Source organism: Auxenochlorella protothecoides (genome assembly GCF_000733215.1).
Source record: "Auxenochlorella protothecoides strain 0710 contig706, whole genome shotgun sequence".
Taxonomy (NCBI): Eukaryota; Viridiplantae; Chlorophyta; class Trebouxiophyceae; order Chlorellales; family Chlorellaceae; genus Auxenochlorella; species Auxenochlorella protothecoides.
Window position 1 is genome coordinate 12,881 of NW_011934259.1, and position 23,731 is coordinate 36,611.

Sequence of the window (23,731 nt, forward strand, 5' to 3'; positions counted from 1 at the left end):
TCGAACAATGCAGGACATGGGCTTCTCCCTGTTTGACTGAGCGGGTGGAGTGTTGTAACGTTTAAAGGACATGGCAGTTGGCAGAGGCGCAATTTGGCTGCAGCAATTAGGCGCTGGAGACGTACAGAGTGCTTTGGGAAGGAATGTGGATACTGAAGGGCATGTACCGTCTAGCTGCACACGGCCAAAACTGATGATCGCGTAGAGAAGGCCACACAGGGATTCTAAGGAGCTGCTACCGGGGATGCTTCGCAGTACTTATGAAATCCAGACCAGGGGAAATGGAGGCTACTCCCGCGTAGGATCGTCTCCCTCGCCATGCGCGACATTGCAGGATGATCCACGTCCCAGAAGCTTTATAAGTCCTACGCGAAACATCGTCCATTCCACAACATTTAAAGGAACACTGCATCGCTAGACCTGTGGTCGTGGGCTGTGTCGGTGTCGCAGAGAGAAACGCCAGGCTGGGCGACACCATCGAGACCCCTGGGTGGCTCTAATGGAATTCCTGGCCGGCTACGGGAGTGACGATGGAAGCGAACCATCCTCGCCCGAGCACGTGGCACAATTAGCACCCGTCACAAGCGCTCCAGCCGTCGAGAGTGAACATCCTGGTCCCAGCTTCAGGCTGCCCCCACCCAAAGCGTCCCAGGTGTGCTTGTCTACTACCGGACCAGGTGCTTTGAATGTGCCTCCTAGACCTGCTTCACCCTGATTGGCCGTTCCCTGGCGCCAGGTCCCCCTCTTCTCTGGCGTGGCGCCACCCAAGCGTCAGCACAAACTTCCCAAGGCCCGCTTTGGCGTCCCCATAGACTTTGGTGGAGTGACTCCAGACGTCCTGGAGAAGATGCAGGTCTGTGAATTTGGACAAAATGTCCATCATGTCCTGCTGTAGGCCGCCATTGCTGGCACCCCGCTAAGCTCACCCAACCCCACCGCGTGTCCCCATCTTGCCACACAGGAAGCACCGGCAAAGCTTGCTCCAGCTGCACAACGCAGCAGTCGCCTGGCAGACCTCCTCCCATCACCCAAGAACGTGGTGCTCCCCCCACGCAGTGGAAAGGTGAGCGATGCAGAACGCTGCCCTGGTGGCCCGTCCCACTGCGGGTGCATGGCGACGGGACAGGGTATGTTACGGCCAGTATTTTCTACATGCCCCAGTCCATGTTGCAGGGCACAGCGTACACTGCGGGTGGGGCCTCTGATGACGAGGACGAGCTGAAGGCTCTGGGTGCCAATGATGGCACCGCCATGACCCTTGGGCCAGGTGAGACCTGGAGTCTCTCCCTGCAAGGGGCTCGTCGGTTTTGCCAGCCCGCTGGTCCATGGGAAGTTTCGTATGCTTCAACGACGACTTACCATCCACATGGTGCCCTTCCTAGGTGGTGGTGATAATGAGGTCTTGGAGCAGCTCGGTGACGGGGTTCACGCCAGCACCAGCGGCCGGCAGCTGGAGGGCACAGGTGCCCAAGCACCCCACGCAGACTACTATGCATCACAGGGCATGCCAGCCCCTGCTGGTCCAGACGTGGCTGCCTTCACTGCAGCCGGCATACAGTTTAAGGAGGTGGGCAGAGCAGGCGAGGGCGGGGGAGAGGGGTTTTATGCTGATCAGGGTGAGCATTGCTGGAGCAAGAGTGGGAACAGGTGTGTTTGGATATACCTTGCAGACCGAAGGCATACAAGAGGCCTGCTTTCATCAAACTGTACTCATTCTGAATCCAATCGTGCACAGGTGAATGGAGCAGCCCTGCGGTATATGGATCCAGGACAGAGAGCTGAGCTGAATGCCATGCGATCTGCATTAGGCTCAGACTACGAGGCACGCCTCCGCAAGGAAGCAGGTAGGGATGAAGGCTTCCACATGCTGGCTGCACTCGTCTGACAATACCAAGCAGGGGGGCTCATCACCGCAGGAGCCTAGGCTGAGAGTGCTGTCCCTCCTTCCATCCACCACAGGGCCTGATGTTGGAAAGATGCAAAAGCGAAAGCACCAGATCGGATCGCTATTCCAGCAGGCCAAGCTGCAAGAGTTGGAGATGCTGGAGAAGGTATGAAGGGTGAAGGATTGCATGGGATGCATCGCTACCTAAGTAGACTGGAGGGGGTTCAAGGGTGACAGGTTTCCAGCGTGGCCTTAAGACAATGAGCGGGGTAGCAAGGATGAGCCTACTCTCGAAGATACTTGAGCGGTATAACATCCTGACGTGATCAGTCAGGAACCACTCATGGGAACCCATACCAACCCCCCACAGCATGCTGCTGGTATCAGGAACAAGACGGAGACCAAGCGCAAGTATGGCTGGGCATAGAGATTTTCCCATTGCTTGCCAAGGAACGTAACAACAGGGACAGACAAGAGCGAGTTCACAGTGCTCTATTAGCAAAGTTGACGCACGTTCGCAACCAGTCGCTGGAGAGATCCAAGCCGTTGGCCTTGGCATGCACGGGGCAAGTCGCACTCTTATGTGCGGAGGGACACGTGCCACAACCCAACGAGACAACAAGCGGACTCCATCACCTGGTTGTAGAGACATTCTATTTCTACACCCTCAGAGTCAACCTCTTCGATAGTACGGTTAGTTAAGCATAGACAGAATGGCAAACGCTCTGGCAAGCCGTCCCCCCGTGCTGGCTGCGAGGGTCGGCAGGGTGCAAACCCCTGGCGCCAGCACTGCAGCTCCCGCTCGGGCCCCATTCTTCCTCTGCACGCTGGCTCACCGTAGAGCTTCTTTGGCTTGCAATGCATACAAAGTGACCTTCCAGCTTGAGAATGGCGAGGAGGAGACCATCGAGGTCCCTGAGGACCAGTACATTCTGGATGCTGCCGACGATGCGGGCCTGGACCTGCCCTACTCCTGCCGCTCAGGTACGTGGAAATGTATGGCATACGTTTTGCATCTCGTGTGCCTCTGGGAGAACTGAGTCGCGCTGCTGCAGTGGCGCTGGGTGAATGTCAACCAGCCTTGCACCACAGGCACTTGCTCGACCTGCGTGGGAAAGGTGATCACTGGTGAAGTAGACCAGAGCGACCAGAGCTTCCTGGACGATACCCAGGTGCGCCATGGAGGGTGGGGGTTGGAAGGGGGGGAGGGCATCGCCTGCATCGACCGGGAGTGAACAGCCTGTATGATGCATTCCTGTCATGGGCGTGGAACGGTACTCACATCGTCGCTTTGCCCTCTCAGATGGAGAAGGGGTATGCGCTGCTCTGCGTGGCCTACCCAACCACCGACTGCGTCATCCAGACCCACAAGGAGGAGGACCTGTACTGAAAGCCAGGCAGTCGTCCAGTGCTGACTGAGGAGGCTACCAACTATGCTCTGCACACTGGACCCCGAAGAATGCATTGACCAGGAAACGTACCCCTCGCCTCCTATAAGACAATCCCTTGGAAGAACAGTGAATACTGCACCCCACCGCTCATGCCCCGCCAGGTCTCGCAATGAACCCCTCCAGGCTGTACTGCGCTACACGGAACTAATGAGGGAAAGGGCACAGCGGAGCTGGGCTGGGCCACATAAAATCTGGGCAGGAGGGCATGGGCAGACTGCCGTGAGTACTGCACAGGGAGCCCGCCCTGCTCATCACAGGTAGTCTACCAGCGGCCTAGCCGGCTCAGCCTTCCACGGCTGGGTGTACTCGGGCGCCACGTCCTCGGGCGCAGCGTGCACAGCATGCCACAGGGCGGTGTACTCGGTGGTAACGCCGTCGAAAGCCGCAGAGGAGAGCGCCGCCTGCCGCGCGGCCTTGTCATCCGCCGGGACGGCGGCCAACAGGCTGTCCACATCCAGCTCGGGCCCGACTGAGATACCTACGCCCGCATGGTTGACCACCCGCTGCTCGCCGATGGTCTTCTCTATGGAGGTGGGGGGCGGCATCACCCTGTACGAGGAAAGGGAGGGAGGGGAGTGCTGGCGACGCCGTCGATCATCATGGCCACAGGTGAATGGCCGGACTTCTGGGAATGCTGTCAATCCAAGGCAGCAGCGGCAGGAGGCGAGAGCCTGTTCCATGTAACAAATTCCAGGGAGCTCCAAAATCCGCCCGTTGAGTTGGAAAACCCGCTCGGAGCGGCCCATTGAATCACCACTTGCATCAAATTTCCCATCCTCAGCCATACGCCCAGCCGACGCCTCACTTGTACGAGTACATGGCAAAGGGATATAGGTGGCCCACCGGCTTGGCACGCGTCGTCAGTGCCCGCATCAGCTCCACCGCCGCCGGGTCAAACGCGTCCGGGACGGTCTCGCCTGCGTCGCAGACGGGCAGGTCTAGTGTGCTGCGTCAAGCTATTTCCCTCCATGCGTGAGCACCTGGATCATCCATCCCCACCCCACCCGACCCGAGACTCCATATTGGCTCGGGGTCCCATCAAGAGAGGCTGTGCCCCCCCCACACACCGCACCGTTCTCGGGGGAGATGGTGCGGTCACGGCCCCCGGAGGGCGCGATCCACAGCAGCTGGCCGCCGCGATTCAGCGCCGCCTGCATGTCCTTGAGCGTGCGCCGGTTCATGGCGGCCTTGTCGGCTCTGAGCTCCGGGACGTCGTCCAGGTGTTTCTGTGAGCGGGAGGGGAATTGCCCGGGGCAGTTTCATGTGAGGAGTGAGGAGGCCCCTGGTGGATCTGTGGAAGCCCACGAGCAGCATCGGGCTGCTGCTCCCTGGACGCCCCACCGTTCTGTTCGTGCTGCATGCCAGGTGGCGCGAGCGACCCCTGGCAGACGGCACGCCCTACCGACATCAGCCTTACGCTGACGGGAGTACTTCCACCTACACTCACCGTTCTGGCGGCATGCCAATCAGGAAGTCCCCCAAACCCCTCTCCACCTCCCCGGCCGCACCTTGGAGTGCACGCAGAACAGGTTGCGTCCCATGGAGAAGGGGACGCAGACCGGGTCGGTAACCACCCGGTCCCCCGCCACGTAGATGACGTCGGTGGCCAGCCTGGGGAACTGCGCCTCCAGTAGGAGGGCAAAGACCGCCGGGTCGGCCTCCGTCTGGTGGTTGGCCAGCAGCACGACATTCTCCCCTGCGTGGCATGGCATGGTGCGGCGCCGACTATCGAGTGCACCTGCAGTTGTGGGGCAGCCCATCCACCCAAAAGAGGGATCCGCCCATCCCAGACACGCCAAAAGCTTTCTTCAGGAGTCTGACTGGGCGTCGCATCCCTGCCAGTCCTCGGCATATCCACAAAGGCTCCAGTTTCGTACCCTTTGAAGAAAGTGCACCAGCCCTCACCTCGGTCCAGCTGTTCTTGGATGGTGGCGAAGCGCTCGGCATGGCCCAAACGAGACTTGTCAAAGTCGACTAGCCCCCGGATGTATCGCTGGCCAAAGAGGTAGTAGTTGTACGGCTCCAGGATGAGCTTGTGTGTGGACTGGAAGACAAAGGGCTGCTGGACCTGCATCAACACTCGCTCACACACCGTGGCCATGACCTGCAGGGGGCATTGGGGGTGGGTGACGACAGGCTTGGCTGAACAGATGAGAGAGAGGCCTGCTGTGGCCTCCCAAGGTCCACATTTGTGTCAGGGCAGGGAGGAGGAGCATCGTGGAGCCAACAGGACGCACCTTGGCAACAAAGTCCTCGGTGGCCCCAGGCTTCCCACTCCCCACCACCGCCTTCTTGTAGTTATCGTAAAGCTCCATGATGCCATCCACCAAGCGCTGCGGGATCTGCAGGGGACAAGGAGAAAGGACCTGGCGAAGCCCTGGTGTCGCAAGGCTAGTAACAGGCTCCTTGCCAAGATCCAACCCTGCAAACGCAGACTCCTCAAATCCACTGCCACTTACCTTCCCACTCGCTGTGCCTGCTTTCAGGATGGCGAAGAGCTGGGCCTCGTGCTCAACGTTCGCAAATGGCGAGGTGGGTGGGGACACCGGTGCAGCGGTGGCCAGGGTCTGTGGCCTCCTCCAGCGCGTCTGCGTCCGCCAAGAGCCTTGTCGCCGTGTATTTAAACCGGTTGCCCGCGCCTGCCTAGCCTGGAGGGAGGCCGGTGGGATGTGGCATAGCATCCTGCCCGTCAGTGCCGCCATCCCGAAACTCCGAAACTCAGAGCAGTGGCCCCGCCCAGGTTCTGGTCGCCTGATATCAAGTTCCTGTACAAATGTGTGAAAGCTACACTGCAGTACTCGATGTCGCTCGCCCTAATGTGGCAAAGTCCTAGGCAGTGTAATCCGGGTTTGAAACCCAGCCTGCGACACCACATGAGTGAAACCAGCACTGCTTTCTCACAAGAGGGGGGCACCGCCAAACAACTTTGTATAGTTACAGGGCGAGCGTGTGGGTTTGCTCATCATTCATGGACTATACACGCCCCATCTCAAAAATATGGTGAGCGGCGATTGCTTGCCAAAGACTCTGCGTTTGCACCAACGAAGACTCAAGCGGTGGACTGACCCTGCACAGTCACGATGATGCTCCTGCTGCCGCCATAGTCCCTATGCTCATTCAAGTAAATGCCTTGCCACGTTCCTGTTTAGATCAGGAGGGACAGGCATGGGCAGCTCGGTCTTCGGCTGTACTGCAGGAGCACAATGGGTGTCATTTCCTCCATGACATGAGTGTAAGACTAGCGGTCCATCCTCAAGAGGGCACTTACCTAGTGCCAGACGTCCATTTCGCACTGGAATGGTGAGTCCAGCTCCCATGAGCGAGGACTGTGGCAATGGAGTGCAATGGCGGATCAGCACTTGTGCATTGTGCGAGTGTTGTTCCGACAGGAATCATTATAGCCCAGCTGATGCCTGTCACTAGCGCTCCCCATGGCCAGGGCAATCCTTGGGAAAAGCCCGGTCCTCCCTCGAAACAAGCCGCCTGACCTTCACGTGGGCCGGCATGTCGTCCAGGCCCTCGTCCAGGTGCCTGTACTGCCGCCCCTCGGGCACAATCCTGTCGAGGGTGTCGGCCAGGTCAAGGGGCACATCCGGGCTGGCATTCTCGTTGATCGTCAGCGAACAGCTCGTGTGCTGCACCAGAATGCAGGAGGTGAGAGATGAGGAAGAGGGGCGCTGCCACATGCAGCAAGCAGTCTGGAGTGGAAATGTTCTGGAAATGAGGCGAATCTCACCAAAACATGTATATGCTTTTGAAATTCATTTCATCAATGGCACACGAGCAGTTGACAGGGAGACACTCGATGAAGTGCAGCACCCTATGTCCATGGGGCAAAAGGATGCCTTTCATGCAGAAACACCGCCAAGCGGGCAAGTCTGCCCCCACCCACCAGGACAAAGAGGTGGGCTAGACCGATCCGGAAGTCTTTGAGGTCTGGCATCTGCTGCTTGATCTGTGGTGTTATCACATGGCACCCACGAGGCAAGGGTGGCAACTGGATCATCGCCTGCGCCCTGCACCAGAGGGACGTGACGTTGGCATGGTGATGTGGGCATGCCCGGAGGAGAGAGAGCGCGTCATGTCATGGGCTCCATGCCTCTTTTCATTGCCCTACCATTTGGTGGATGGGCTCGCAACTCGCTGGTCTTGGCTGGCTGCATGTTTGTGTGTGTGCGAGCATTGCATCGTTTGAGTGAAGGGCAGATGTTGTGGACGTAAGGCCCTCGCTGACCCCCACCTCACCGGCCGCTGACGTTTTGAGACTCCGCGAAACGCAGCGTGACATGCAGGGAGTCCTGGCACAGGCCATGTAGCCGACATTGACTTTCGCAAGGTTTGTGCGGCACGCGAGCATCGTCATGAAGTGCCTGGGTCACCAGCGGGAGGTGTTCATGCAGGGTGTGGGTGACTGACGAGAATCGACGCGAGGATCTGCACGGAGCTACTTATGGCAAATACGATGGAACTCGGATACATTTGGCGATGAACTGTCCCCATTCAAGGAGTGCTAGAGGAATGCCGAGGTGCCTCGCTGATCATGCACAGCACAGCCCTCTCGTGGTCCATTCTTCCCCAACATCTTTGACCTTTTATGCACTGTTTCCGTGTCCCCTACAACCTTGTGCACTGGGACTCGCTGCCTTCCTATGGCACGCTGACTTCGTTACCGCCCTGGTGGCCACCCTGTGAGATGCCTTTTCGACACAAGCTCTGTCTACTTCTGATCCTGTAAACATACATCACTCAGGACACCAATGCTAGCTCCATACGGGGCCCTAAGCTCCTGACAGTCAAGCAGGCATAGATTGCGCTGGCGGCGCAGGGGTCGGCCGCGGCGCCTTTTTTGGTGGTCGTCGCGCATTGCCCTTGGCTGGGTTGGGATTTGCAGGAGGCGGCTTCTTCGGCGACAGCTTGGCTACCGTGGGATGCCTGCAGGAGGAGGGGGGAGGGGGGTGGCAAAGTCGAGACATGAGCTCGGCATGTGCCTCTCAGCATGAGGTGCCTCAGCGCGCACCTCTCCCTGAACTGGCTCATGGCATTCATGAGGTGCCACTCCTCCTCCTGCTGGATCTGGTCCAGCACCACTCTGCCCAGTGCTGGGGCGTCGCTGGTGCTCCTGCTCGATCGGTTGGAGGCAGATTTATGGGAGGTGTACAACCACACAGGGTTGATTCCTCATCTCGAGTGCCAGTTTAGCACGCCTGGCCGGAGGTGCCAGGTCTCACAACTGTAATCCTGGTGTGTGCTAGGGCATGCGCCCAGCATCCCGGAAAAGGTGTGACAGAGCTCCCAACCTCCCAACTCACGCTGCCTCGGCCACCTCCTTGGAGACAATGTCGTAGGCCTCCTTTCGTGGCACACCCGTCTGCATCACCTCGAGCTGTCGGAACACAAACTTCCGAGCACTGGTGGGCTCAAAGGAGCTCAAGTCAACTGGTTCCATCTTCGCCTGCGCGTGAGTGAGGGACACTGGAGAGGGTGTGCACCGGGCAGGATGGGCATAGCCCCAGCACACTTTGAAGAAACTGCCCATGCCAGGCACAGCCTTCTACCTCGGGGTGCTTGGCATAGTAGGCCTGTAGCAGGTCATCCTCTGGGAACCTGAGCACGGCTGGCTTCTTACTGCTCTTGGCAGGGACGGCAGGGTGGATCCTGCATGGGATTGAGAGTATTGTCTGGTGCGTTTTCACTATACTCACGACGCTGCAACCCCCCTGCTGGCCTCGGCTGCAACTCACTTCTCCACGACGTCGAGCCACTTTGGCTTGGTGATGGCACCCGCCTGGGCGAGGAACTTGACGTGCTTCACAAGGTCCAAGCTCCGTCGCGCCATGGCGAGGGTAATACAGATGCCGGGGCGAGCTGTAGATGTTGGGCCCCGGACCACTGTCCTGTAACGTATACTTGGGACTGGTCTTCCTGGGCGCAACTCTTCTGGAGGTCAGAATGGGCTTCCCGATGCAGCCAACGAGTTGTTTTGCAAATTCGTGTGTTACGCTTGGCTTTTGTTGGGGTGTTGTATGTCATCGATCTCCGGTGCTGCCGAGGGCCGAACATCACTCCCGCCCGTTTCGCGCCTCATGGAGGACGTGAGGGCACCATGCCGCACAGAGAGCATCACAGTCGAACTTGCTCTCACATCGAACGAACATCGGTTCTGTATCCCTCATCCTTTCGGAGACCTGCGAGCCCTGCGTGGACCGGCATGATGAGCTTTGGACTGTCCTCAGCAGGATGCCACAGCGGCCTCATGAGAACGCCAATGCAGCAATGTTGCCCAATCCCTCTGGCCCATGCGTCCATTCGAGCTGGAGCTCTGAGACACAGGCAACATATGGGAATGAAAAACATCCCTCGAGCAGTCCCGAGTGGAGGCGACCTCATGCTCCTGGCCATCTCTCCAGCCGACGCTGGGCTCCTGCTGGGAATACTGAAGCCCATCCTCACAGTGCTGAGCCTGGGTATGATTGGCAGGATAATCCTGGCGTGGTATCCCGAGATAGACATGCAGAAGCTTCCTTGGTCGTTTGTGTACTGGCCAACAGGTGATGACTGGATGGACTTGGATGCCGCTGGCTTGGGCATTGTGCCTGCCGGTCATGACATGTGCCCCTCCAAGCACCAGCCTAGCATCGCCGACAACACAAAGCCTCACACTGCCCTCCCACAGAACCGGTGCTGGCGCCCACGAGGAAGATCATCAAACCATTCAATGGTCTGGATGTGTCCCCCATCGCCTGGTTTGCGATCCTGTCGTTCCTGAATGAGATCCTGGCTGGTCCCCAGGGCATCTTGAACCTCATCCAGCGGCAAGGTGTGTATTAATTAGGAGTGCATTAGATTTTGGGTGTCAAAAGTGATCAGTTCAGGGGTCACTGTTTTAGAGCAGAGAGTGTATCAGTCAGTACGAGTCACGGATGAAGAATGCTTGGTCAGGGGTCATGCGATCACGATGACAAAGTAAGAGGTGTGTAGCATTGCCTGGGGGGGCGGCCCATCGCAGTGGACAACAGCGATGAGAAGCTTGACGCCGCAGAGGACATCAACATGCATAAATGCCTGCTCAGAGGCCATCAGCCCACGGGCGCATGTCCATACAGCCGGAGACATGCGTCTCGCCGCTGCATCAGCGCCTTCTGCACCATCTTTGGGTAGCTGGTCACGACACCGTCCGCCCCCGCGTCCAGAGCCAGTCGCACCATGTGCGGCGCATTGGCGGTCCACACGATCACCCGCTTTGCAGCGGCATGGAGGAGGTCCAGGAGCTGGGTGGAGGCCATGGCATAGTGCAGCGCCGTCACTTGAGCCTCGGGGGAGCGGAGGGGGACGTCCCACCCTGCACTTCGCACCTGTGTGCAGCGAAGATTACAGGAGCTGAAACGGGAGGGGGTGTACGAAGGTCACCCAGCAGTGCCAGGCAGCCTCACCACCACCGGCTAGCAAGAGGCAGCCTAGCAGTGTGGGCCCGGCATCGAGTTGCACCCTTGAACCATACTTTCCAGCAAATGTCAAAACAGCAGGTGGCATCCTCGCCACAAAGCCCACCCTCCCTTGCCCAGCGCACCTCGGCGGTCTCGTTCATGACGACGTAGCCCACGCTCTGACCTGGGACAGCCTGGCGAAGCGCCAGTGCCAGCTCATCAAACTTCCCCCAAACGATGCAGTTTGGGCATGGGACCTCTCGCAGCAGTGCAGCCACAGCAGAGGTCATGACTGGCAGGTCAGTGGGCTGCATGTTGTCCTGTTGGGTGATGTGTTGTGGATGAGAGTTGCTGAGTTCGCACACTACCTATATGATGATGTGGTCTGTGCAGCAGACTTCTGCAGAACATGAATGATATGATGAAGACATGCAGCATGCGGCTGTGGGCCCCTCTTGGCGGGTCCATCGCTCTCATGCATGGTTTGAGAGTGAGACTTCTGGCAAGCAAAAGCAACCAGCCAAGCCAAGCATAGCAAGCCATCAACAGAAGGCCAACCACACGCCAGTGCCCTACATCCAGAGTAGGCTTGACATCAAGAATGATGGTCTGGAGGCTAGGCTGCAGCAGCTGCAACAGTGGCTTCACCGGCATGACTCCCTCGTCAGAGTCCCCCCATCTGAGCTGGGATAGCTCAGGCCAGGAGTACTCGCTCACCTGAACGATGGGGATACAAGTGTCAGAGACGACACATCTCAGGCTGCGCAAGCAGAACAGGGCATCATGCCCATCCAGGGGTGTTCAGGAACAGTGTGTACCCCAGAGCATGCCCTTTGAGGCCTGACTCGCCTCATGCACCGAACTGACGCACAAGTCTCGGCATCCCAGCGGTGCTACATCGCCGCACCGCTCGCCTCAACAGCTCTGGCCGTACCTGCTTGCCACTGGTGCCTGTCAAGGCGGCCAGCTCACGGGCATGCAGCACCACCAGCCGCCCATCCTTGGTGCGCGCGACATCCACCTGCATGAAGGTGTGCACCAGATCCCCTGGGCAGGCGAACATCGACATACATTGACGCGGGCTTCCTGGAGGCATGCTTGCGGCGGTCATGGGCAACCCTGTGCACAAGTGGTCGCCACCCTCTGCCTTCCCGACGCCTTGCAGTGTGTGACGCGCTCCGGACCCCACCTCCATGCAGGGCACGTTGTCCTGGAGCGCGGTCTGGAAAGCGCGAGCGGAGTTCGGTGGAGCGTCGCTGCTGTCCCCGCCATGGCCGCACACCAGTGGGGGCGTTTTCCGCAAGCAGTACTCTGGGGAGGGACGAGAATACAGCTTCTCTAGCTCGACTGTGGCTTCCTACAGGATTCGGGGGCAGACTGGCATATATCTGATCCTGTTGTTTGGACGGCGCGCAATGATGAGCTGTCGCCTGTGGTGCACTCCAGCCCCTGCCCACCTTGACATCCGCATTGCTGAGTGTGCGGTACAAGAAATATGTCACGAGGGCGAAGATGGCAACAGCCGTCCACAGATAGGTCGTGAGCGAGCTGGAGGGCTTCCTCTGCCTGGATCAGTGCGAGTGGGTGGACTATGGTCAAGCCAAGCTCTCGTTGAGCTGTGATTGATCTCATTGCATCGGAGCACCGTGCCGTAAGGTGCAACGTACCACACCTGCGCGGCCTGGAGCTAGGCTGCACAGTCCATTCTGGTCGTGTGCCAGGCCTCGACCGATGCAAGGGGAGCATGGCTAAGGGCCCGAAGTAAGGCTCCCCTGGGCGCTCATGGTACGGAGGGAGATGATGGGGGAGCAGCGCATGTGTGCAACCCTCGCGCGTGCGCAATGTCGTGTCGAGGACAGCTCACGGCGCCCTCGTGCGCAGCATGCACAGCAACAGAGGTGTCCCCTGATACTCGCAAGTGCATGGCAGGCCAAAGGTTTAAGTTTCCACACGGTCGGTGTACAGGTGTCAGGCCAATCGAGTCGAGTCAACATCCAGCACGGGCGTGTGCTCCTGGAGCGTTGTTAGCAGGGCCGCACATTCTCCCTGGCCTGCAGCACGCCGGGGCGGGGCGCACCCCCCTTCACCCCCCCCTCCAGAGCCGCGCACTTGGCCAGCGCCGCCCGCAGCTGGTCCCGCAGCGCGGCCTTCTCCCTGCTGGCCCGGTTCTGGGTGCGGTCCAGCTCGTACTCCAGGCTGCGCCGCTCCCTCAGATCCTCCAGCCGCGCCAGGTCGCCGCCGCAGGCCTTGACGTCCTCGCGCAGCCGGTACTGCAGCGCCTGCAGCTTCTCCTCCCTGCGCTTCGACTTGCGCAGCTCCGCCTCCAGGGCGGCGCAGCGATCCGCCAGCGCCGGGTCCGGCGAGGGCGGGACCTGTGCGTGGTGATGGTGGGATGGGGCGTGCTAGGATCGGGTGGGCGGGTCGCCAGCGAGTTGTTCAGACATCACGGCAATCGCAGGGAAGCTGGGTGTGGGGGATCCATGCCTTGCTCAAAGCACGCATGCGCACGACATCATAATGACAGCATGCACGTGCCCAACAATCGCGACTGCACCCGCCAGCCCCCTGCATCAACGCCCCCATGCACGCTGCGTACCTGTTGTCGCTGCTGCACAGCGCGGGCTGCCGCGAGCTCGGTCTGCAGGGCCTGTGCGCAGGAAATGCAAGGGGAACGTCACCCCATGACACGCTGCAGCCAGCACACTGCATGGCACGGAGCCCAGGGGAGCAGTCGTGCACTGGACACGGCTAGCTCCCGTGCAGTCACCTGGAGCTGAGCGGCGGCCTGCTCAGACTGCTTCTGGAGGTCGTCGGCGCTGCATCGAAAGAAAGACGGATCAGCATCATACGACAGCGGGCAGCCATGCAAGGCAGCGCGAGGCTGTGCTGATCATTGCAGTGTATCCTGGAAGCCAGCCCTGGGGGACCTCTTTACACAGGGATTCCTGCACAGCGGACTGGCCTCCCCTTGCACTCCTGTCTCAAAGCACCTGGCAAGGAGCTGCTCCTCCACTGCATCCACCTCGTCCCGCAGCCTCTGGCACTGGACCTCTGCCTCCTGCGCATCGCGGCGCGCCGCCGCCACCCTCAGCTCCGCTCTGCGAAGCACCGAGAGGGGGTGTGGGTGGATGCCAGCGATCATGCGGCCAGCATGGCAGCAGGGCCCGAGCCGCAGGGGGTGTTCCTGCGAGCACGTGTTGCGCTCGGAACCCAACCCCTCCACCCCAAAATGCAGTCTCACCCACGCAGCTCCTCCTCCGCGGCCTCGGCCCGGGTCTCAGCTGCTCCCAAGCGCTGGCGAGCCATGTTCGCAGCCTCCTGAAGGTGAGTGGGTCAGATGATCTTGGCCAGTGTGATGGGTGGCATGCTAGGGTGAGGTGCACCACTATTTCTTCAGCCTGGCAGGAACAGTGCACCCGACGGGTGGCCGGTGCACCCAGCGTGTGGCTACCGCCTTCTGCACGACGTATGCAGGAATCCGCCCCTCAAACCCCCCGCACCCCAACCCCGCAATCAGCAGGCCCACTGGGACCCCTGGCACCCAGCGTCGGCCACCCACGCACCTGGGCTGCCCGCAGTGCGTCCTCCAGCTCAGCGAGCTGCGTGCTGAGCATGCTGCGCTCCTCCCTCCAGGCATCGGCCTGCTCCTTCAGGCCGACGACCTCCTGCCTCAGCGCAGCGGACTGGCCCTCGGCCTGCATGGCCCGCATGTCCAGGTCCGTGCACTCCTCCTGCGACTTCTCCAGGTCTGCCCGACAAGCCTGCGGTGGAGTTTGTGTTGTTTGTGGGGGTTGGGAGGAGGGAGCCCGAAGAACTACATGTCAGGGACGCGGAGGGGCAGGGTGCCATGGTCATCCTTCAGCCCCACGTGTACTGCCTGCATGCACATGCAGCCCTAGCACCGGGCTCTGCCAGGAATCCTCCACAGCACCTGGAGGTCCCTCAGCGCGGTCTGCTGTGCCTCCTGTGCCTGGTCCAGCGTGCACTGCAGCTGGGCCAGCTCGCTCTGGGTTGCCTGGGAAGTGGATCGGGGAAGGCGGTCAGGGGGAGCCCGTCACACCGCAGGTAGAATGGTGACGATACGAGTAGACAGACGGCTTTCCATACCACCCCCCCAAACACTCAGCAGGAGCCCTGCGGAGGGGCCAGCCCCGCATGCCTCCTCCCACCCCACCTCGTGAGCCGCATGGGCGGCCTGGAGGTCGGCCTGCGCTGCAGCCAGGGTCTGCCGCAGCGCATCGCTCTCGGCACGCAGCACCTCCTGCACCTGGCTGGCCTGCGCCTCGTCAGCCTCCTGGGCTGCCCGCGACGCCGCGAGCGCCTCAGCTGCGCCGGTCAGCTGAAGCTCGAGCTCATCGATCCGGGCCGACAGCGCTGCCGTCTCCTCGCCCCAGCTCGCCCGCGCCGCCTCCGCCACGGCCTTGGCATCTGCGCGAGGCGGTCAGTGGCAGAGTTTGAGATTCCCTACCCAGGCCCATCCTGGGGGAAGCGTGGAAGGATAGCGGCGTCGAAACCCATGCGTCCCCACCACATCCCTTTTCATCATCCCCCACCCGGGACCCACCTTCCACCTCCGCAGTCAGATGTCGCTGGCGGGCCTCGGCCTCTGCTCCTGCCTGCGCCAGGTTTTCTTGGGCGGCCAGGAGCGTCGCCTGGCACTCTGCAGTCTCCTCGTGGGCCTGCGCAATCCTGGCCTCTGCCGCGACGCCCGCCTCCCTCTCGGCGGCCAGGGCTGCCTCGAGCTCGGCCTTGGCACGCTCTAGCCCGACGTGTGCGGCCCCCAGCTCGGCGAGCTCCGCCCGAGCCGTCCCCAGGCTGCCCTCCAGCTCCGAGTTTGCAGTCTTTGCCGCCGCCAGCGCGCCTGCAATGATGTGGAGATTGGGAAGGAGGAAAGGGAGGTGGTGAGCAACCAATTCAGTCATCACCTGAGCCGCGAGCATGTCCAAGCTGTGGCTCTTCGATGGACACCTTGCGACCCACCACCACCAATACCATGGACCTGGCCCAGTCACCCACCCTGCACCCACAACACAAGGCCCGACGCACCCTGGAGGCGGGTCAGCTCCTGCGTCGCCAGGTCAAGCTCAGCCTTCAGGCTCCGGGCGGCCTCAGAGCGCTCCGCAAGCTCGGCCTCCGCGCCGCGCAGCCGGTCCGCCAGCTCCCGGGCCTCGGTCTCCAGGCACTCGACGGTGGAGCGCGCCACTGCCTCACGCTCCGCGGCCGCCTCCGCGGCCTGCGCGTGCGCAGCCTCCTGCTCGGTCAGCCTGACCCGCACCGACTCCAGCTCTTTCTTGAGGTCCCCCACCTTTGCACTTTCGGCCTCCAGCTCCCTCTGCCCCTCCTCGATGCGCGCGGCCAACGACGCAATATTTTCCTCTCGGGAAGCCGCCTCCGCACGCCCCTGCGCCAGGGCGGCCTCCATGTCGGCCAGCCTGTCTTCCCCTTGGGCGAGTAAAGTCGCGAGGGCGTCCTTCTCCTCGGAGAGGGCCTGTGTCGACGCGGCAGAGGCCGCCAGGCTATTCCTCAGGCCCTCGGCATCCTCGCTCGCCGCCGCCAGCTGGTCGGTGAGGCCGTCTCGCTCCTGTGAAAGTGGATCGAAGAGGCAGTGGTGTGTTGACAACAACAAAGGGATCACTCAATGCTGAGCTGATGGGGCAGCCACTGAATCCCTGCTGCAGGGCAGCGGTTGATCGCGCCCAGCAGCAGACACGGAACGTCCTGTCCATGCAGTTAGGGTCCTCTCCTCGCCAAGGACACTTGACTTACATCTGTCAGACGAGCCACCTCGCCCTTGCTCTCCTGCAGTTCTTCATCAAGGGCGCGTGCTTCCCCTGCAGATGTCACAGATGGACGGTTTTTATACGGCTGGCAGTTTTCCAGGTTGCCACTTTGACCTGCTCATTGCGTCCGAGAAGGTGAGCAGCCAGTGCGGGAATTCTGCAGCACAGCTTTGTCACCAGGGATATAGGACGGCATCCAGGCCACCTCCTTCATGTACCTGCTTTGATGGACAGCTCGAACTGCAGCTTCTCGACCTCCACTGAGGCGCGGTGGAGGCCCTCCTCAGCAATCTGAGCCACACAAGGCGGGCAGGAAGTCATGGGCGGGAGGTCTGGATGCGTCTCAGGCGCACTGTTCACATCAAAACAAGGGCACTCCTCTCCTCGGCAGCCCGGTCCATCAGCACTCGGCCAAACCCTGCTCCATTTACCTGCAGCCGGCTCTTTGTCTGATTGAATCCCACCATGATGGACTCGCGCTTCTTCTCCTCCACGCCAGTGATCTGCAGGAGGCAGGGTGGGATCACCACTCACTTACATCGAGCTGCTGACGCTGCCTGGCCCAGCACATCCCCATTCACAGTGCACACAGACCAGCCGCGCCCACCGAGTATTGTTCTGTTTACGCCTACTTGCAGACCAGCGTCAACTTTTCCCAAACCCACCTTGTCCATGTTCTTGGTCAGGCGCTCGGCCTGGGAGCGCATCGCCTTGAGCTCCCTCTCCGCCGCAGCCTTCTCGTTCTGCGCAGAGTTCTTGTCCTGGACGGCGGCCCGCAGTTTGGCCTCCAGCTCGGTCACCTTTGACCTGGAGTGCGAAAGGCCGGTGAGTGGTTGCATGTATCTCAGCATCGCTCTGCACACCGTTCTGTTCATCTGCAGCCCTGAGATGCATGGATCCCTTGAAGCAGTCTCAGAAAACTTTCGCCTGCTCAAGGGAAACTGACCCAGAATCCTCCCACAAGTTCCAGGCACCCACCAAAACCACCGTACCTCAGCTTCTCGGCCTCCTTCTGGGCGCGATCGCTGGCCTTCTCCGTGCCCTTGGACCCCTGCGTCGCGGTCTTCAGGGCCAGGCTCAGCCTCGCCACGTCCTCCTTATGTCGCCGGCGCAGGTCCTTGAGCTCCTCCGCGGCGGCCAGCCCCGCGGCGGCGGCGGCCAGCTTCTCTTCCAGGGACTTGACGGTGTCCTGCAGCTCCCGCCGCTTGGCCACCAGCTCCTGCCTCTCCACCAGCGCCGCTCCCAACTCCTGGGAAAGAGGGTGGGGGGCCGAGGTGGGTGGGAGGCTGGGGACCGCCGTCCAGCAACTCAGTGTGATACCGACAGCTCAGCAACCAGTTCTCCCCCCCAATCAACCCACCTCCTCATGCGCCGCCAGGGCAGCTGAGACCGCCGCCTCGTGCTCCTGAGCCAGACGTGCTGCCTCTTCTGCAGCCTGCATGAGGGCCTGCTGGGTGGCAGCCTCGGCAGCAGCCAGGGCATCCCTGTGGTGGTGATGACAAGAGGTGGTGACAAGGGGTGGTGACATGGTGAGCAGTGCTGGTCAACTCAGCCCCCGACTAGTCTCCCATGAATGGCATCTGCCTCTGGCATCCCTGCCATTCCTCCAGATCACGAAACACGCCTGGTCTCGAGAAGTTGGCGTGAGGCTGCCTCCGCCGCTTCTGCAGCTGCAGCCGCGTCGGCCTCCCCCTTCTCCTCTAGGAAGTGAATGTGCACGGTGGCCGTGTCCGCACAGGCCTGGACCTCCTCTGGCGACATTGGAAGGGGGGTAGTCCAAGGTGAGTGCAGGGACTCGAAAGGACGAGGGCTTTTAGATGAAAACCGGCTGTTGCATGGACGAGCATCAACCCTTGGCAGTCGTTCCCTGAGATAGCCTCCCAGTGATGATGAGGTGTGCCCCATTGGCTCCTGGCGCAGTCGCCCAGTCACACCGCCAGACTCACCAAGAGAGGCCTTCAGACCCACGATCTCCTCCTCCAGCCTGCACATCTCGGCGCGGGCATCCTCCAGCTCAGCACCTTGTTGCTCGAAATTCACCTCGGCCACAGCCGCGGCTGCTGTCGCAGTTTCCAGCTGGGCGGTAAGCTCGCTGCGCATCAGCTCAAGCGCGGCCTGGGTCGGTGTGATGGTGGATGGCGCGATGAGCTTGCTGCGCCTCTGCAATGCAACTTGTAGGCAAGGACCATGTACCTCCCTGCGAGCTTGCCGGCCGGCCCTCCAGCATGCCCAGGCCCTGCCACCAACCCACGCTGGCGCAGCCAAGGGTGTAGACCTGGGGAACTGTGTCCCAAGGCTTCCAAACTGTACCTACAACGTACCTCAAGGCGGGTAGTCTCGGTGGCTGCCTTTGCATGGGCGGCCTCAAGCCTGGCGCTGGCCTCCAGCGCCGCCTCCTGTGCCGCCCCCTCCAGGCGAGTGATGGTCTGGCGTAGCTCTGACACAGTGCTGGTTGCGCTTTCCTCGTTGACCTGGAGGGGTAATGGATGTGGTGATGACAGGACCTTGACCAATCCATGACCCTTGCAATGACTGGCACGGTGTTGAAGGGCGAGCAGCTGTCCCATGAACGCAGATCAAAGGGCAATAGCTGTACTCCCTGGCCATACCCAGGGAAACCTTGTCCCAGCCCTGTCACCTCACCCTGGCCTCCTTGGCTGCCAGCTCTGCTGCGACAGCCCGGATCTCGGCCTCCTTGGCACCCTCCAGGGCTGCACGCAGCTCCTCCTCCTGCTTCTTCTGGTAGAGCGGGGCGCGCTTCCGAGACTCCAGGTCCTGCGGAGGGGCAAGGGATATGATGTAGACCAGGACTGCCAAATCTCGGTTCCCTCTGTCGACTCATGGTAGGATTGCAGAGGACAGCGGTGAGGGGGCAAGTGCGAGCAGCCCCTGTAAAATTCAAGAGGCTGCGGCCCTCGATTCCTCACCGAGATATGCGCGGTGAGACGGGTGTTCTCCTCATACAGGTTGCGCACGCGGGACTCGGCTTCCGCCAGCTTCTCTTTGGCCGTGTCTGTGGATTGGGGTGGCAGGATACGACAGACACTTACAGGCAAGAATCTAAGGGCTGGAACCTTGGGCAAGAACAGTACCCACTGGGGACAGCGCAATGCATGCAGTAATCATACTCCCTGCCGTGCACAGCCTCTTGGTCAAACGTGCCCAACCCACCAGCTGCAGCTTTGACAGCCGCCTTCTCTTCTGTGTGCGCAGCAACTGTGGCTGCCAGCTCGTCAAGCTCCTGCAGGATGCAGTTGGGAGGGAGGAATTTTCAGGCAGAGCGACACAAGGACCTTGTAAACGCACCTTTGGGTTCTCGAATCAGCTTGGCACTGTGGGAGCAATACGATGTGGCTGACGCCCATCATGAAGTGCCGCCCCTTCCCCATTCTCACCTGCTTCTGACGCGCGCTCTTGGCATCAGAGATCGCGCGCTCTCGCCCCACCTCCTCCAGCCTGTCAGTTGCAGCCTGGAGCTCAGCCTTCAGTTGCAGTGCCTGAGCTCATGGTGCGGGGGAGGTTTGGTCGTCAACAGGACTGAGACCGGCCTCACGAGCGGCAGCTCTGGACGGCAAAAGGAAGTCGCCCCAACCTTGTTGACACAGGAACGGTGTGATATTCAAGGTGATGTGTGGCAGCCCACCTGATGGATGCAACACAGACATCCTCTTACGGAACGCCACAGTGCACACCTCCATGCTCACCTCCTGCTTCAGGGTCTGGGCGCTGGCATCCAGGTCGGTGCACCTGGCTTCCAGGGCCTCCTGTTGTGCACGCCAAGCCTGCTGGCTCTCCTCCCGGGCATTCGCCTCCAGTGCAGCAGCCTAGGGCAGGTGTGAGGTATGATTTGTTGAGGAGCCTCTGCACGTCTTCGACTCGCGGTATGAGGCAAGGAGCTCGCGCCCCCAAGCATGCAGCAAATCCACACCTCCAACCAGACCTGTTCCGTCTCCTGGAGCCGGGCCTGGGCCTCCTCCAGCTGCCCCACCAGCTGCCGGATGCGCCACTCCATCTCCTTCATCTGCAGCAGGGATGCGCGACCCTTTCCGCGGCTGATGGATGGCCTTGTGGTTCACAGACACATCGCAGTGTGAACAAATGGCCTTCCCCAGATCCCATGTTGGAGCCCCACTCGCCTTTGGATTGGCTCTCTGCTGTTCCTCCGTCAGCTGGGCCACTGCTGCCTCGCCCTCCCTGGTGTGCGGAGGTGGGAGGTGGGCATAGGGTCTGAGTGCTCCGAGGTCAGGGGCCCTCACCCAGGGTATGTCTGGATCATCTCAGGCCCAGCTGCTCGGGCTCTCGAGCACGTGGTTTGGCCCTGCTGCCCAGCTGTCGGCTGGCCAACAACAATCACCCTCACACCTCCACACCACCAAACCACCACAGCACCCACCTCAGGGCCTCTGCCTGCTCGCCGGCCAGCTCGACCATGCGGTCCAGCTCACGCTGCATGAACCCCTGCGCGGTGGTCAGCTCCGCCACCTGCTCGCGCAGCAGCCTGACCTCCTCGCTGGGGCAGTCGGCCGCCTGCTGCTCGCCGGTTTCCATGCGCTCTGCATCTGGGAAGGGGGTGGTGAGGGAGCGCTCGACGGAACGTGGCGGGGATAGGGGGCATCTGGGAGGAGCCCCACTCTGGGCAGCGCCACGATGATAGCCATAATTGAGCGCTCAACACCAAAGTCATGGCCCTTGTGCCGCTCTGCATTCAACCCTTTGCGCCACAGGGCAACCCCACCCGACCCAGTAGTCCCAGTGCACCCCTGCGCAGCGTCCATTTCAACCCTGCCTTTCACCCCACACACCTACACCAGAGGACCCACCGCTGCCGCGGCTGAGCTTGTGCGGCGGCGACGCCTGGCCCGGCAGGAGCAGGGCGGCGCCCTCGGACCTCCTGGAGGGCGGGAGCGCGGGGCGCTCCGCCCCTGCCTCGCCCAGCTCCTCCTCCACCCCACCCTCCTCCTCGCCCTCCTCCACCGCCCCGGCCAGGGCGGGGAGGAGGGGCCGCTTGCGCTGACCGGCCCCCGGGCACCACGTCTCCCGCCGGTTCTCGCGCTTCGACTTGGGCTTCTCCGCGTCGCCGCCGCGCGCGCCGTCCAGCATCATGCGCGTCATGCTGTCGATCTTGCGCTGCGCGCGCTCCCTCTCCTCCTTCTCCAGCGCCAGGTCCAGCTGCATGCGCTCGTTGTCCTGCTCCTTGCGCAGGAGCTCGGCGCGCAGGCTGTGGATCTGGGTCTCCACCTCGCGCGCCGACCTGGCGACCGAGGCGGGGGGAGGAGGGAGGGAGGGGTTCATGGTGATGTGAAAGCCCGGGGAGGTCCTCGATGCCATGACAGCTGCAGCCAGGAGTGCCGCGCCTCCCTGTCAGCCTGGGCCTCCAGCAGGCCCGCGCATATTCAGTGCGCCGCCATGCGCTCCCCCCTTCCAGCCCCGCACCATCCACCCTGTGGCCTCAGAGCGCGATGTCCTGCCGACCCAGGCCCTAACCCCGCTCCCTGCCGTCCTCCGCCACCCGCACAGCCTGTCCTTCCGTTCCTGCATGCCAGCCTACCCCTCCCCTCCAGCACGACAACAAATCCCTCAAACACACACACCGCGCTCACCCCGACCCCTCCAGGATGGTGCGCAGCTCCTCGATCTCGCGCGCCTGGCGCTTCAGCACCGCCGCGTCGCTGAGCACCTCGTTCACGGTGGCGTTGTTGACCACGCGCTTGGCGCGGCAGGCGAAGCGCAGCGTGCTGTGGCTCTCCTCCACGTGCAGCGCGGCGGGCGTGACGGCGCAGATTATGGCGGTGCGCGCGTTGCCCCCCAGCGCGGGCTGCAGGATGCGGGTGAGCTTGGAGTCGCGGTAGGGGATGTGCGACCCCGCGCCCCCGCCCTCGCTCAGCTTGTTGATCACCGTGCCCAGGGTGAGCAGGGACTTGTTGATGGCCGCGCCCTCACGCGCGCGCTGCCCCTCCGCGCCCGTCTTGGCCATGCGCTCCGACCCCGCCAGGTCCACCAGGGTGAGGGAGGAGACGCGGATGGCGCCAAAGTCGTCGGGGTCGGGGGAGGGGCCGCCGGCCGCGTCGGCAAAGGATCGCGACTCCACCACCATGCGGAAGATGGTGTGGGAGCGGGAGGAGGTCTTGTTCATCTTGGTCTCGCCCACGTGCCGGTGGCGCTCCCCCTCCTCCAGCAGTGCCAACACCTGCGGGGGTGAGAACGGTGGTGGGAGATGTTGGGGGTGATGGGTGCTGCACGAGGCTATCCTGCACACACTGGTGGATGACACCCCTCAGAGATGGCCAGGCCTGGGCATGGTGGCCGAGGAGGCACGCCCAGACACCCCAGGGAGGTGGCGTCTGCATCCCATGATGGGGCGCCCACTGGTTGTTGCTCATTGAGCTGCGGGGAGCAACGCATGGCCTGTGCCTCTCAAAGGCAGCTGGGCGCCATCCCACTCCCCAGGCCCCCAACCAACCCCCCCACCACCCAGCTCGCCTGCTCCGGGGAGGACACGATGTCCTCGCGCAGGCCGGCCACGTGCACGCCGGCTTCTTTGCTCTCGTGCACGTGCAGGCGCTGGTTCTCCGGTGCCAGCAGGTCATTGATGTCCTCGTTGTAGATCTCCATGTAGGAGACGCGGAGGAGAAACTCGCGGTCCTGAGTGGCGGCGATCAGGTCGAACACCTCCTGCACTGCCAGCGGGACGATGCCGGGGTGCTCCCCGCCCCCCCGCATCGTGTGCGTCTTGCCAGAGCTGGTCTGGCCGTAGGCAAAGACGGTGCCGTTGAAGCCCTGGACCACCTGGTGGATGATGGCCTGGGTGGTGGCCAGGTACACCTCCCGGGTGGTGGTCCGGCCGTCGAAAACGGTGTCCAGGGTGTAGGGCGAGTCGGAGACCCGGATGTCTGTGGCGGGGTCCACCTGGTAGAGGGTGTTCCCCACCTCCCGCCATGCCCCCCCGCCTCGCTCGACCTCGGCATCGCTCAGAGGGCGCACGCGGACGTGCACGCTGCGCGATGCAGGCGAAAATGGTTGGAAGAGGTTTCAGAGGGCCATCTCAGGACCATCGAAGCGGTGCAGCAGACACGAGCTCTGCCCCATTCCAAACTTCCTGCGCCCCACGGATGACCAAAGCCCGTTCACCTGATGTGCTCGGTCACCGGCATCTTAGCGAGCCGTCATATCCTCATTCAATTTTGTTTCCTG

At 61.8% G+C, this 23,731-nt stretch overlaps 8 protein-coding genes across 8 annotated transcripts; 3 read left to right on the top strand and 5 right to left on the bottom strand.

Annotated features, from left to right (window-relative positions):
• Positions 1-1,164: 1,164 nt before the first annotated feature.
• F751_0152 (hypothetical protein) lies at positions 1,165-2,057 on the top strand (the record flags this gene model as incomplete). The annotated part of the gene is made up of 4 exons (XM_011401024.1): positions 1,165-1,267; positions 1,383-1,567; positions 1,736-1,844; positions 1,960-2,057. 4 exons carry the CDS (start codon positions 1,165-1,167, stop codon positions 2,055-2,057), a joined length of 495 nt encoding a protein of 164 aa, XP_011399326.1.
• A 541-nt stretch (positions 2,058-2,598) lies between these two features.
• Positions 2,599-3,275, top strand: F751_0153 (Ferredoxin; the record flags this gene model as incomplete). The annotated part of the gene is made up of 3 exons (XM_011401025.1): positions 2,599-2,869; positions 2,978-3,057; positions 3,189-3,275. The coding sequence occupies 3 exons, from the start codon at positions 2,599-2,601 to the stop codon at positions 3,273-3,275; spliced, it is 438 nt and encodes a 145-aa protein (XP_011399327.1).
• Positions 3,276-3,587: 312 nt separating this feature from the next.
• Positions 3,588-5,651, bottom strand: F751_0154 (Glycerol-3-phosphate acyltransferase, chloroplastic; the record flags this gene model as incomplete). The annotated part of the gene is made up of 6 exons (XM_011401026.1): positions 3,588-3,885; positions 4,142-4,253; positions 4,409-4,562; positions 4,845-5,032; positions 5,242-5,440; positions 5,574-5,651. 6 exons carry the CDS (start codon positions 5,649-5,651, stop codon positions 3,588-3,590), a joined length of 1,029 nt encoding a protein of 342 aa, XP_011399328.1.
• A 1,104-nt stretch (positions 5,652-6,755) lies between these two features.
• On the bottom strand, positions 6,756-7,279 carry F751_0155 (UPF0047 protein C4A8.02c; the record flags this gene model as incomplete). Its single annotated transcript, XM_011401027.1, has 2 exons — positions 6,756-6,971; positions 7,229-7,279. The coding sequence occupies 2 exons, from the start codon at positions 7,277-7,279 to the stop codon at positions 6,756-6,758; spliced, it is 267 nt and encodes an 88-aa protein (XP_011399329.1).
• Positions 7,280-8,129: 850 nt separating this feature from the next.
• Positions 8,130-9,172, bottom strand: F751_0156 (hypothetical protein; the record flags this gene model as incomplete). The annotated part of the gene is made up of 5 exons (XM_011401028.1): positions 8,130-8,268; positions 8,354-8,455; positions 8,646-8,788; positions 8,892-8,991; positions 9,078-9,172. The coding sequence occupies 5 exons, from the start codon at positions 9,170-9,172 to the stop codon at positions 8,130-8,132; spliced, it is 579 nt and encodes a 192-aa protein (XP_011399330.1).
• Positions 9,173-9,721: 549 nt separating this feature from the next.
• Positions 9,722-10,164, top strand: F751_0157 (hypothetical protein; the record flags this gene model as incomplete). The annotated part of the gene is made up of 2 exons (XM_011401029.1): positions 9,722-9,884; positions 10,010-10,164. 2 exons carry the CDS (start codon positions 9,722-9,724, stop codon positions 10,162-10,164), a joined length of 318 nt encoding a protein of 105 aa, XP_011399331.1.
• Positions 10,165-10,412: 248 nt separating this feature from the next.
• F751_0158 (hypothetical protein) lies at positions 10,413-11,823 on the bottom strand (the record flags this gene model as incomplete). Its single annotated transcript, XM_011401030.1, has 3 exons — positions 10,413-10,688; positions 10,904-11,080; positions 11,695-11,823. 3 exons carry the CDS (start codon positions 11,821-11,823, stop codon positions 10,413-10,415), a joined length of 582 nt encoding a protein of 193 aa, XP_011399332.1.
• Positions 11,824-12,784: 961 nt separating this feature from the next.
• On the bottom strand, positions 12,785-23,691 carry F751_0159 (Centromere-associated protein E; the record flags this gene model as incomplete). The annotated part of the gene is made up of 31 exons (XM_011401031.1): positions 12,785-13,132; positions 13,357-13,407; positions 13,528-13,576; positions 13,751-13,858; positions 14,002-14,078; positions 14,324-14,521; positions 14,692-14,766; positions 14,935-15,188; positions 15,325-15,621; positions 15,807-16,341; positions 16,527-16,591; positions 16,759-16,831; positions 16,972-17,043; positions 17,206-17,347; positions 17,533-17,663; positions 17,724-17,789; positions 17,901-18,024; positions 18,156-18,291; positions 18,487-18,655; positions 18,862-19,011; positions 19,184-19,315; positions 19,468-19,553; positions 19,712-19,781; positions 19,936-20,037; positions 20,233-20,364; positions 20,469-20,604; positions 20,934-21,093; positions 21,343-21,791; positions 22,141-22,727; positions 23,009-23,534; positions 23,669-23,691. The coding sequence occupies 31 exons, from the start codon at positions 23,689-23,691 to the stop codon at positions 12,785-12,787; spliced, it is 5,523 nt and encodes a 1,840-aa protein (XP_011399333.1).
• Between the last annotated feature and the right edge of the window lie 40 nt (positions 23,692-23,731).